At 40.8% G+C, this 11,588-nt stretch overlaps 2 protein-coding genes across 3 annotated transcripts in view; one reads left to right on the plus strand and one right to left on the minus strand.

The window, feature by feature from the left end:
* ywhag2 (3-monooxygenase/tryptophan 5-monooxygenase activation protein, gamma polypeptide 2) overlaps positions 1–843 on the minus strand; it is a 5,821-nt gene extending 4,978 nt beyond the window's left edge. Inside the window, exon 1 of the mRNA XM_017416437.3 lies at positions 580–843. Coding sequence (XP_017271926.1) covers positions 580–666 — 87 coding nt within the window. The 5' untranslated portion in view covers positions 667–843. The remainder of the gene's footprint in view (positions 1–579) is intronic.
* A 3,602-nt stretch (positions 844–4,445) lies between these two features.
* Positions 4,446–8,176, plus strand: si:ch211-105f12.2 (RIMS-binding protein 2-like). 2 transcript variants are annotated; one of them, XM_017416355.3, is made up of 5 exons: positions 4,446–5,983; positions 6,274–6,430; positions 7,162–7,286; positions 7,360–7,431; positions 7,519–8,176. In XM_017416355.3, exons 1-5 carry the CDS (start codon positions 5,762–5,764, stop codon positions 7,582–7,584), a joined length of 642 nt encoding a protein of 213 aa, XP_017271844.1. In that variant the 5' UTR covers positions 4,446–5,761; the 3' UTR covers positions 7,585–8,176. The 2 variants fall into 2 exon arrangements, with proteins under 2 accessions (XP_017271844.1, XP_017271845.1); XM_017416356.3 differs by having other exon boundaries at positions 7,165–7,286.
* The last annotated feature ends 3,412 nt before the right edge of the window (positions 8,177–11,588 follow it).

Here is an 11,588-nt window from a genome sequence, read left to right on the forward strand (position 1 = left end):
AAATCTGATCAAACTGACTCCCTGCAATATGACAAAGAATATTCTGGAGAGCTTCTGCTGCTGGTCTGAAGGGATGAGGAGTATCTTTACAGCCCGGGAAACAAAAAGAAGGGAGCCGTTGTGGAGCTGAATTATCTTTATCATTTATGTGACAAAGAGAAAATGATGATGAGGAGGAGGAGGAGGAGGAGGAGGAGGCAGCAGTTGATAGGCTTTATTCCGAGCAGCCTCACATGGCTCCCATCAGCAGGAGGCTCGGATAGATTCAGCATAATGGAGGAAGAGGAGGTGGGGGGAGGAGGAGGGATGGGGAGGAGAAATTATAAAAATAAATAAATCTGTTAATGCATCACAGCAAGCACCAACCCAAAAAAAAGGCTTCACGAGAGGCTCCTCTGCAGCTGAGAGGTGATTTCATTGTAATAACGGCGGAGGCACCGCCCAAACACCACCGAACCGGGCTGAAAGAAAGGTGGGGTGGCGCTGCATCCCGGCTCAAACCCGGCTCAGACCCGGTGATGAGCGGGGCCAACCAGGTGACATCCTCACCCATCCACGCGCGTCTCCGGACGGACTTACCGACTTCATGGCTGCTGCCATATCGTCGTATCTCTCAGCCTGCTCAGCCAGCCTGGCTTTCTGCACCAGCTGCTCGCGGTCGACCATTTTTCTCAGGTGAGGTTCGGCTGCTGGCTCGGTCAGGCTGCTCCGGGTGGAAACGAGCTGATATTTGAAATCGCAATGCGGTGAAATCCTACGCGAGGCTGGCGCTGCAGCTGTTCTCTGCTGTCTGTCTGAGCTGCGCGCAGACGGGACCCCTCTCCTCTCTCTCTCTCCCTCTCTCTCTTTAACCCCCCTGCCTTCCTCCTCCTCCTCCTCCTCCTCCTCACTCGCTCTCCACGGGCTGCGTCATCACCCGGGAAGGTGGGTGTCTAATGATGATGTAACGCTCCACACATGGAGCCGAGAGGCCTGATGGGAAATGAAGTCCTCTGAGGTGGACTTCACCAAGTCCAGCCTCTGCTGGGTGTGAGACATGGAAGGACGTCCCCCATTTTGAAGACAAAAAGACTCTTGAGTTTATTATTAACCTATGACTTCATTTCTCATAATTATGAGATAGTATCTTATAATGTGATTCTATGGGGCGCCGTTTGTAAAGGAGCTTGTGCTAAAAATTCATGCCTAAATTTTGTCACATTTACCTTCTGCTAAAAATTCATGCCTAAATTTTGTCACATTTACCTTCTGCTAAAAATTCATGCCTAAATTTTGTCACATTTAGCTTCAACAACTGTTTAAAATTGTAGTGTTGATTTTCTGATGTCACTTTTTACAACATTTAGCTAGTTACATGTAATTGTTACAGCTACATACTAAATATAAATCTAAATGCTAAATGTTAAATCTAAATGTTAAATGTTAAATCTAAATGTTGTAAAAAGTGACATCAGAAAATCAACACTACATTTTTAAACAGTGTTTGAAGCTAAATGTGACAAAATTTAGGCATGAATTTTTAGCACAAGCTCCTTTACAAACGGCGCCCCATATGATTCACTTATTGAAAGTACTACTAATAATACTCTGAGTCAATATTACCAGATGATGTCTCAAACTTTTAATTATGGGATGCTGAGTCATAAATATGAGAAATCTTACTGTCATATTTTGAAATCTTATTAAATCTGAGACAATAAGTCTCATAGACGTTTTTCACAACATTATCTAGAAATTACAAGGTACTAAGTCATAATTATTCCATAGTATTTCCTAATTTTGAGAGACTATATTTATTTTTGAGATAAAAACTCTAAGTTACTCTAAGATACTAAGTCATAATTACAAGATATTTGATAATTATAGAATACTATATGATTATTTTGAGATAGCAACTCATCATATTTTGAACTATGGGACGCTAAGTCATAAATATGAGATACTAAGTCATCATTTTGAGATTTCTTATTGTCATATTTTGAAATAGTATCTCATAAATATGAGATAATAAGTCTCATAGTCATATTTCTAAATAGTATCTAGAAATTACAAGATACTATCTCATAATTATGAGATAGTATTTGATCATTTTGACAGAATATATATTTATTTTGAGATAAGAACTCAAAATTACAATACATTTGATAATTATGAGAGACTATGATTATTTTGAGATAGTGACTCTGTCATATTTTGAACTAGTTCCTCATCATTTTGGGACACTGAGTCATAAATATGAAATACTAAGTCATCATTTTGTGATAATATCTTGTCATATTTGGTAATAGTATCTCATAAATATGAGATACTCAGTCTCATAGTCATATTTCTTAATAGTATCTGATAATTAAAAGATACTAAGTCATTATTACAGATAGTATTTCATAATGTTTTCATAATAACTTATAATTATAGAATGCTAAGTCAAAAGTATGAGATACTTTGTCATAATTACAAGATATTTGATAATTGTGAGATACTATGTAAATCATTAACTGAGTCTCATTTGGGATACTCAGTCTCATAGTTATGTTTTGAAATAGTATTTAATAATTCTGAGATACAAAGTCATAACTACAGGATAGTATTTGTCAAAATAAAGGTTAAAAAACAAAAACAGCTGGACTTTTATTTTGTAGCTGAAGACGTTTTGCTTCTCATCTGAGGAGCAGAGAGCGTGGAGTTTAAACGTTTAAAACCTTGAACTTGTCCGATCACTTTTAGAACCATAAAAAAAATAAAGTCCAACAACTGAGGCCAGCAGGAGCAGGTTTAGGGGAACCAACATGTTGTGGTGTCTTTAAAGGGGCAGTCTGGTGATTATCAGTAGTTTGTACCTTTCCTTACCAAGCTGGGAGTTTGGAGAAAAAGGCAAAGGTCTTCATCCAGCCTAGCCAAGTAAGGGCTCATAAAACGACTCTTTCTCATTAACGACTCACCGGTGTGAAAGGACGCTAAAATGAAACCTCTACACCTCTAAACCTCTCTAGTTTGTTGCTTTTTATCAGCCTATGTTGGTGTGAATGTGAACTGATCATGGACAGTATACGGTGTTGGTGCTGAGGCTGTTATAGAAAATGAATCTCAGTTTGATTAATTACACAAACCTGGTTAATAAAAACAAAAATCATGCATATATCCTGCCTTTAAAGGGCGGCGCAGGAGGAACAACAGTTTCTGTGTCACTGAAATCAGAGTAATAGCCTCAGCATGACCCCGCTTAGACATTTTTCTAGGTCACTATGTTGTATAAAAGTATTAAAAGTACATGCAACACACTGATAGAGACAGAAGAAACAGAATATTAAGGCAAATGTTTGTTAAGCTAAAAGCAAAATGGAAAACGTGTGTTGTGCAAACAGTCCATCTCGTCTAAAACACAACTTAGTTAATGTGTACTGGCAAAGTACTTCTGTAAGTAACTCATACAGTGTCGTTTATTCTACATTAAATCACGTAAAGCCGTCCATTTTTAAAACCAAGAGCCTCCAAAGACAACATGAAACAGTGGAAATGCCCAAAAATGTCGCTGATATTCAGTAACTGAGATAAAGTTTCCTTTCAGGAGAGGAAAGTGTGATTTATTGTCCTCTAGACAGCAACAGGGAGAAAACAGTCGTATTTCTTTGGGTTGGGATTATTTCCTGCCTTCTGTCACTGAACTGAACGACTCAAGAGCAAACTCTGCTGGTGACTACGGCCTCCTGCAGCTGAAGCAAGAAACTCTGAATTAACTGTTTAAATGTCAGATCTATATGCTCTGCTAGACTTTAAAGAAAAAAACTAAAAGGCAGAGAAATGTCGTGCGTTTTGTGTTTTTATTTGTAATCAGACCATCGAACGGACAAAATGAGCAGATATGAAAGACAAACAGACTTTTCAGGACTTTGAATGGTTTCTGTGACTGAAATATGACATAATTACAGGTTAAATCAAAGTTTTATTTATGGTTGATGCTCTGGATCATTTTGTTTTTTTATCTTTTCCACCATTTATCTGTTCAGAGCTGCCCCTTCTGGCCAAGACGGAGAACAAAGGTCATGTTTTAATCTCCAAAATCCAATCATCTGTTAGTAAAACCAGCAGGGATGAAGCTACAAGGTCCTGGTCCGGTTCAAACCCCCTACAAGACAATAATTATTCAATTTAACGTTATTTAATCCTTTAAACACAGAGCTATTGTTACCACGAACGTCAGCAAAATAAACAGCAAACATCTGTAAATAAAAGAGCTTAAAGGCATAAACTAAATATTACAAATGAGAGGAAAACATCATCTCACACACGTACTCACAAGTTTGTGTTTCTATCCTTTTTAGGGCCGTATATTTACTTCCATTCATTTCTGCAGCCTGACCCCGACTCAAAACCAGGGGTGTCCAGTCCTGGTTCTGGACTCTCCTGCAGGTTTTAGATGTTTCTCTGATCTTCAGCAGGTCTTCAAGCTCTGCAGAAGCCTGTTAATGACTCAGTCATTCGAATCAAGTGTGTCACAGCAGAGAAACACCTAAAACATGCAGGATAGAGGCCCCTCTGGGACCAGAAAGTACTGGTAACCTAACCATTACCAGTACACGCCCAACCCTGACCTTAACTCAGTCACACCTGACTCCTAACCCAAAAATCCACCATATTAGGACCGGGCTTTGGTCCCCAAAAGGACAAGTAGTCCTGACGAGGTAGATGGGAAAACCAGAAAAGGTAACAAATAAGCAGGTACACACACACACACCTACACACACGTTTGTTTTTCTATCCTTACCACTGGAAAGTCTGTTTATTTCCCCTTAAATGGTGCTACATTTGTTAGAAAAATGCATTTTACTGACAAAAATGCAAAGTATTACCTCGATATATATAAAAAAATGCTGTGCACGGTTCAGTGCATAGGTATTTTGTCAGAAATATCTTGATGTTCCTGCTGGAAGTGCTACAGCTACCTACTGCTGCCACTATTTGCAAGCATCTGTAAAAGCCTGTTTATGGTGGTCTAAATGTTAATAAAGCAGCGTTCTCATAAACAGCTATGTAACCTTTGAGGTTGGACTCGTTGGAGGAAGGCGGTGAAGTATTTTAGGTTTAAGTCCCGCTCAGGCTTGTCATGAGCTCATCAGTCAGTCAGAAATAAACTCTGTTTCTCCAAAATGAGAAGAAAAAAAAACTTTCTAACCTTTCCACAGAATTCCACTTCAAATGACCTGACCTATCCCTTCATGGCTACGCCAACAGGTAATTAAATTGCTAATTTTTTAAAAAATAAAAGCTGACCAGGAGTCAACAAACGTGCCTGAAAACAGTTCAGATCTGTCCGATTCATTTCCTCTGATCTTCACCTGCACGTAAACTGGGTCGAGTTGTGTAAGGAGGAAGAGGAGGAGGAGGAGGAGTCAACAACTACAACCAAATCAATACTGTTCCGTGGCCTGCAGATAAACTAGCCAGCTGACTTTTTTTTTACTCTGCAAAGTGGCTTTAGAGTTTCAAACGTCATTTATGTTTGTGTTTCTCCAGCGTCTTGTTGCGTCGAATAAAAATCGATGATTTGATGCTGTGATTTCAGATGTTTGTCGTTTTGTTCTCTTTCCTTTCGGCCGTCTCACAATCTCACAGTCTTTGCTGAAGTAAAGAATCCAGCTCCTTGCTTTAAAGAGGATTAGGCCTCTTTCTGCTTAGCTTAGTTACCTCAAATTAGGCTGAAGATAAGGAGCGGTCTGCTGTCTACAGCAGCCATCTGGACAGTCAGGACAGGTCTCTGCTGTAAATGGAGACGAGCCTGGAGCTGGATGTTCTGATATACCCCGACGAAGTGAGGGTCGCCACTCCAGAGGACCTCCTGCAGTGGGAGCTGGAGACTGCGAGCCAGGTGTCCGTCCCCACCGTCCGGCTCTTTGTGGCCCTTTACCCCTACAACCCTGCCGCCATGTCTCCCAACTACGAGACGGCTGCAGAGGAGCTGCCCTTCGTGCCGGGCCAGATCATCAAGGTAAAGAGCCTGATTCTCTGAAACCCGGGCTGTGTTTCCTGATTGCATCAGCTGAGAAGCTTCTCTGAAACGGCGCTTCCTGTTTGTGCAGGCCTGATGAACACGTTCAAAGACTTCAGCTTGTCTCTTTATTTCCTGTTGCTGCTCATTGATGTGATTTACCGCCTTTTTTTTTTTTCACTGAAGCTGCTGCAACATGCGTGCAAACACACACGTACTTCTTTTCTTTCCCCTCACAAACCCGAGATGAACTGAGATGAACTGATAAAAAAAATGGCTCTTGTGCTCAGGTGTTTGGAGACAAAGACGCCGATGGTTTCTACCACGGCGAGTCCGGGGGCCTCTCCGGTTTTGTGCCAGGGAACATGGTGGCTGAAATCCCGGTGGACGACGAGTACCTGAAGCACCTCCTGATGCAGCAGGGGTTCCTGCCTGTGGACCACACAGGTATCAGCCCTCCTCGGGTAGAACTGGGACCTAAAACGGATCAGCAGGAAGCACCTAAAACTAAAACCTCCCACCCACAACACCTAATCTGGAATTTCTGGTTAATGAGATAAAAACCTTTTCAAAACCTCCTATCTTGCATGATTAGCTTTCAGATTAAGGGGTAACGCTCTGCTACTACCTCTCTAACTTTTAGCCCCATATCTCAATTAGCCGTGGCGGCCATCTTGAATTGGGTTGACTCCAACAGTCAGTCATTTGCAGACGTACATTTAACGATTAGTTTCTGCAAGTTTCGTTTCCTTTCATTCGTTGACTCATACAAACTCTTACAGTTAAAGTTTTACACAAAGACCTCGCTTGATTTGTCAGCACTCGGAGGATGACTCTCAGCTACTACCACGTCCGGTTTTAGCTCCGTATCTGTAAAACTGACTGAATAAGAGACGTGTTTGTGTTCGCTGTGGCGACCGCTCTGGATCAGGCTGACTTTGGTAGTTATTCAGTAAACCTCCATGCAGTGGTTAACCTCTGAAGGTTTTAATAAACTCTCTGGTTTGTGAGATATTTTGCTAACAGAGAGACAGACACAGGCAGGTACACGATGTTCATGGGCAGCAAAGATGAGATTAAAAAGTGGTTTCGGTTGTTTTGTCTGAGTGCTTGTGCAGGAACATTTAAATCAGTGCTTTGATACGTCAAGTTTTAAAGGCTGGTTTTTGTCTCGTTAGCAGAAATGCCGTTAACCTCAGATCTGAGCGGCACAGGAAGTGTTCGTGATGACGCGGTCGTTCGAAGGATGGTGGCCTTGTTTGACTACGACCCGTGGGAAAGCTCGCCCAACGTGGACAGTGAAGTAAGCGCTTTAAATCAAACTCTATATACTTCAAAATGTAAAGAAAAAGAAATGGAATCCTCTCGTCTTGCAGGCCGAGCTTGGCTTCCGGTCAGGAGACATCATCTACGTGTTGGGTGACATGGATCCAGATGGATTTTACTACGTGAGCACCAGCTTTCTTTGGGGGTTTTTATATTTTTTAACAACATATTGGGTGAAAGCTTTAAGCTCAGGTTGAATTTATTTTCAGGGGGATGTTCACGGCCGAAGAGGTTTGGTTCCATCAAACTTCCTGCAGCCGCTGCCGTGGAATTAGACGACCAGGCCGCGCTGATGCGCCACGAATGCCAAGTTTGAGACACTAAACCTGCAGCTTTTAATAACCAATAGATCAAATGTGTCATATAAATGTATATAAATAAGTGTTTTATTTTTTATAAAATGTGGAAAAATAAATTCAAACGACATTTCTCAGGCAGGATGCAGCACGGTGAAAAAAACCACATCAACCAGTTTGTCCGATAAGCTTCTTTATTAACAGCATAAAAGATGAAAAATCACAAATTTTATCCTTTTAGGATATCCAAAAATACAGTTTAATGTTTTTATTAGCCCTGCTGAATTTCATCCTAATTCACAAAATGAAACAGCTAATGAAAACAAAATATTTTAGCCTTTAAAATACACTTTTATTCTCAGTTTTATGCAGACCAGAGTGTATAAACATAGTTTCTAAATGTTTGCCTTACGTTAACCTGCTCTCAGTAACATCCTGATCTCCTGTGTAGTAATTTTGTTTAAAAAAATAAGTTGTTAGAACGGGATCTGATAAGCTTTTCTGCTGTTTTATTAGACTTTTCATTCTGCTTTATAGCTTTTACATGAATTGTTTTTAATAAATGTACAGTTAAACATGACAAAAAGTAACTTTCAGCTGGTTTCTTCTTCTTCGTCTTCTTTCCTTTGCAGCCAACAGTATACTCATCCATAAAGTAGGAAACACTACACTGTGTAGTGAAGTTTAGTAGTGCTTTCTACTTTATGGGTGACAACACTGTACTTCAGGGAGCTTCTGCTCTTCTCCCGCCCAAAACGCTGAGGAAGGACAGGTTAGGCAAAGGCAGCTTTTCACAAACCTAACAGTTCTGTAACGGAGCAGTATAAAACATTTCCTTTTTTTTTTTAAATTAAAGTCAAAACCGAAGCATTTTCAGTGGAAACGAACAGACAAAAAAGCAGCGATGATCAGATTGTCGAGATCACTGTAAGGTTCTTACCAGCGTTTGGACTCCGGAGACGAGAGAAAACCCAGAAGTGAGGCTGATCTTTTTATTAACCTGGTCTGAGCCACGTGGTTCACACAGGAAAGGCGTCAGCAATCACACACACACACACACGACAAGGAAGTGAACGGAAATATGCGAACATGTCCTTTTTGAGCTAAAGTAAAATGTATATAAATGAGAGTAAAATACAAACATTTGTCATCATATTAAGCTGCTGCAGGTTTTAACATTCAGTTTGTTAAATGTCTGCTTTATTATTCCGACTGAAGACGTCAATTTGATGATTTCTCATCACTCAGACGTATCTGAATGATAAAAATTAGGTTGTAGGAAGTGCCTTTAGTTAGATAACACACACACACACTCACATGCAGCGTCTTAAAAGTGTCACAAAGCCTCATTTCGCTTCATCACTGTTGCTGGTTTCACGTCTTATGAGAACACAAAAGTAATGAGATGAAACCTGCTTCGTCCCGCTCCAGAGACGTCCGATCGGGAATAATTCACCTGGAAATTTAAAGGCCCGGCATTCCCTGAAGGGATGCATATCGCCCGCCACGTTCTGAACTAAGATCTCCTCATGTTGAGACGGCTCCGGGTTGTTCCCACATCGGTCAGAGCTTATAAACGATCGGCTCAGGGTTTCTGTGGCGAACGACTCTCAGCTACCACCACACCAAGTTTTAGCTCGGTATCTGTCAAACTGACTGAGTTAGAGTCATTTTACTGTTGGCTAAGGTTGATTACCTGCAGCGGCCATTTTGAATTGGCCTAATGATTTGTAGATGTGCATCAAATAATTACTTTCTGAGAGTTTCACTAAAATCTGTCCACTTTTCCATGACATATTTTGCTAACAGACACTCAAAACTGGCAAAAAACGATTGTAAAAGTCTTAATGATGAAGCTTTATTGGAGGAAGAGCCTCTTCAGACAAGCATCAGCTAAAAGTCTGCGTTCAGGTTACAGGAAGGTTTTTTTTTTCTTTCTTTTTTTCAAAACTCGGCGACATTTCTGAGAACTCGACGAGGTGTGGGTGGGGGATGGTGGTGCAAGGCTCCACCGTCCCAGCAGCATGCAGTGTGTGCAACGCGCTTGCAACAACAGAAACTTTGCAACCAGAGCATTAGGTGGCCTGTGTCCTCTGTTGCCACGACAACCCAAACCTCAGAGTCACACCAAGAGAAATAAGAGGAAGTGTGTCTGTGTGTGTGTGTGTGTGTGTGTGTGTGTGTGTGTGTCTCAAACTGAGAAAAGAAAAAAAAGTTGAAAGAAGGTGGACTGCTGCGATAAAAATAACAGAAATGCAGAAGGTGAGTTCAGGCAAAGCAAAAGATGCACAGATGCATGCATTTACTGTGTGTGTGTGTGTGTGTGTGTGTGTGTGTGTGAGGCGCCTGCAGGCGAGCATGACGGTGCATCCTGCAGATTATGTCAGCAGTGTGTGTTTGCATCACACGTCTGTCCCTGTGCATCATGGGATTGTATCCCAGGTTGGATCCTGAACCCGAGCGGCTCTGATGACGTCAAACTCTGCTCTGAAAAAAATACACTTCATCTTCCAATCTCAGCTAAATTCTGCCGACACAGACAGCTGGAAATGTGTGTACTATGATGTATTTTAGTTACTTTAGGAGCAAATAAATGAAGCGTTCCAATTTAAACTGCAGGAAACTTTGCTTCTCAAAAAGCCGCTTTTCTCCAATAAAACATGCGCTTCTCTCATCACATCAGAGCTAACTGTTTGTTATTAATTTAAAAATAAGCGATAACACCTCAGTGTGTGTGTGTGTGTGTGTGTGTGTGTGTGTGTGTTAGTGTATTTTACTCCCAAACCTCTGAGTCCACAGCGAGCTGTGAGGTGCTGCCACCTTGTGGAAGAAAGAGGAAGTGGGAGAAAAAAAAATCAGGACTTTGTTGAATAATTTTAAATTCCTAATTTAGATCAATATGATTGCTTTGTAAAAAACCATTAGAGGCTCTTCAGTAAAAACATAATATATGGGCAGATGTGGTTTTAAAGAAAACAGATCTACATCAGTGGTGTTAACACTTTAAAATCATCCTGCATCAAATTAAAGTTTAGGTCTGATTGGTTTTAATGTTTTTTAGTGACTGTTTTTTATCATTTATGGCAATGTTGTCATTTTTCAGTCCACTCCAACATCAGCTCCTGTGTAAGGTGAGCAAATTATAACCAAATTAACTCATTATTTCCATCCTGATTATAGATTTAAATCTTTATCAGCTCTCAAATACAACAAGATATTTCTTTTTATCTGACGTTAATTATGTGCAGATTCTGTAGATGCAGCTCAGCTTGTAAACAGAAGAAAACGGCGTATTTTGTTGTATTTTTGGATGCAAAACAAATTAAGTATTTTGATTTCTGACTGTGCCGTATGTGAGTTTCCTGTCTTATTTCAGAGATCCATATTCTTCATATTTCTGACAGGGAAGTGAGGCCGTGAGCTGCTGGAAAAAGACAATCTGAGGGATCTGACCCCTGACCTCTGACCCCTGACCCCAGCCCAGTTGAAACTCTACCTCAAGTCACGAAAACTGAACTTAAAGTGTCAGTAAAGGTTGAACCTTCAGGTTTAACAGACAATTATTGTGCTGCCTGTGTTTAAAAGTTGGGGAAACTTTGAAGAAAACACGTTTTACTCCGAGTTCAACCGGAGTTTTGACCGGGAACAAGATGTTCCCCGATCAGCACAGCGGTCCGTGAACGCAGCACGGTGACGTGTCCGCGCCTACAGAAACTCTGCCGGCTCCCCGCGGGGACAGACTCGGTTCTCCTTCGTGTGTGGAGGAAAATGCAGTTTATCAATTATGTAAGAGGAAAGGGTAACATAAACTATGTTCGTGTGTATAGAATGTTAAGTTGTTCTTGCCAAGAACTTCTCAGACTAATGTGTTTGTGAGTAATAAGACAATTCCTGGAAAACAGTGTGCTTGTTCTGGATGAAATACTGTATGTTTTGTTTGTTTGGTAAGATGTCCCAGATGTTTTTTTTTTTTTTTTTTTTTT

This window comes from Kryptolebias marmoratus, linkage group LG2, assembly GCF_001649575.2.
Source record: "Kryptolebias marmoratus isolate JLee-2015 linkage group LG2, ASM164957v2, whole genome shotgun sequence".
In the NCBI taxonomy this organism is placed as follows: domain Eukaryota; kingdom Metazoa; phylum Chordata; class Actinopteri; order Cyprinodontiformes; family Rivulidae; genus Kryptolebias; species Kryptolebias marmoratus.

Excerpts from the sequence above, each read along its gene's own strand:
- si:ch211-105f12.2 (XM_017416355.3), top strand. The coding sequence starts at position 5,762 with ATGGAGACGAGCCTGGAGCTGGATGTTCTGATATACCCCGACGAAGTG. Across the intron at positions 6,431-7,161 it reads CCTGCCTGTGGACCACACAG|CAGAAATGCCGTTAACCTCA; the intron begins GTATCAGCCCTC and ends TTGTCTCGTTAG. Across the intron at positions 7,432-7,518 it reads ATCCAGATGGATTTTACTAC|GGGGATGTTCACGGCCGAAG; the intron begins GTGAGCACCAGC and ends ATTTATTTTCAG.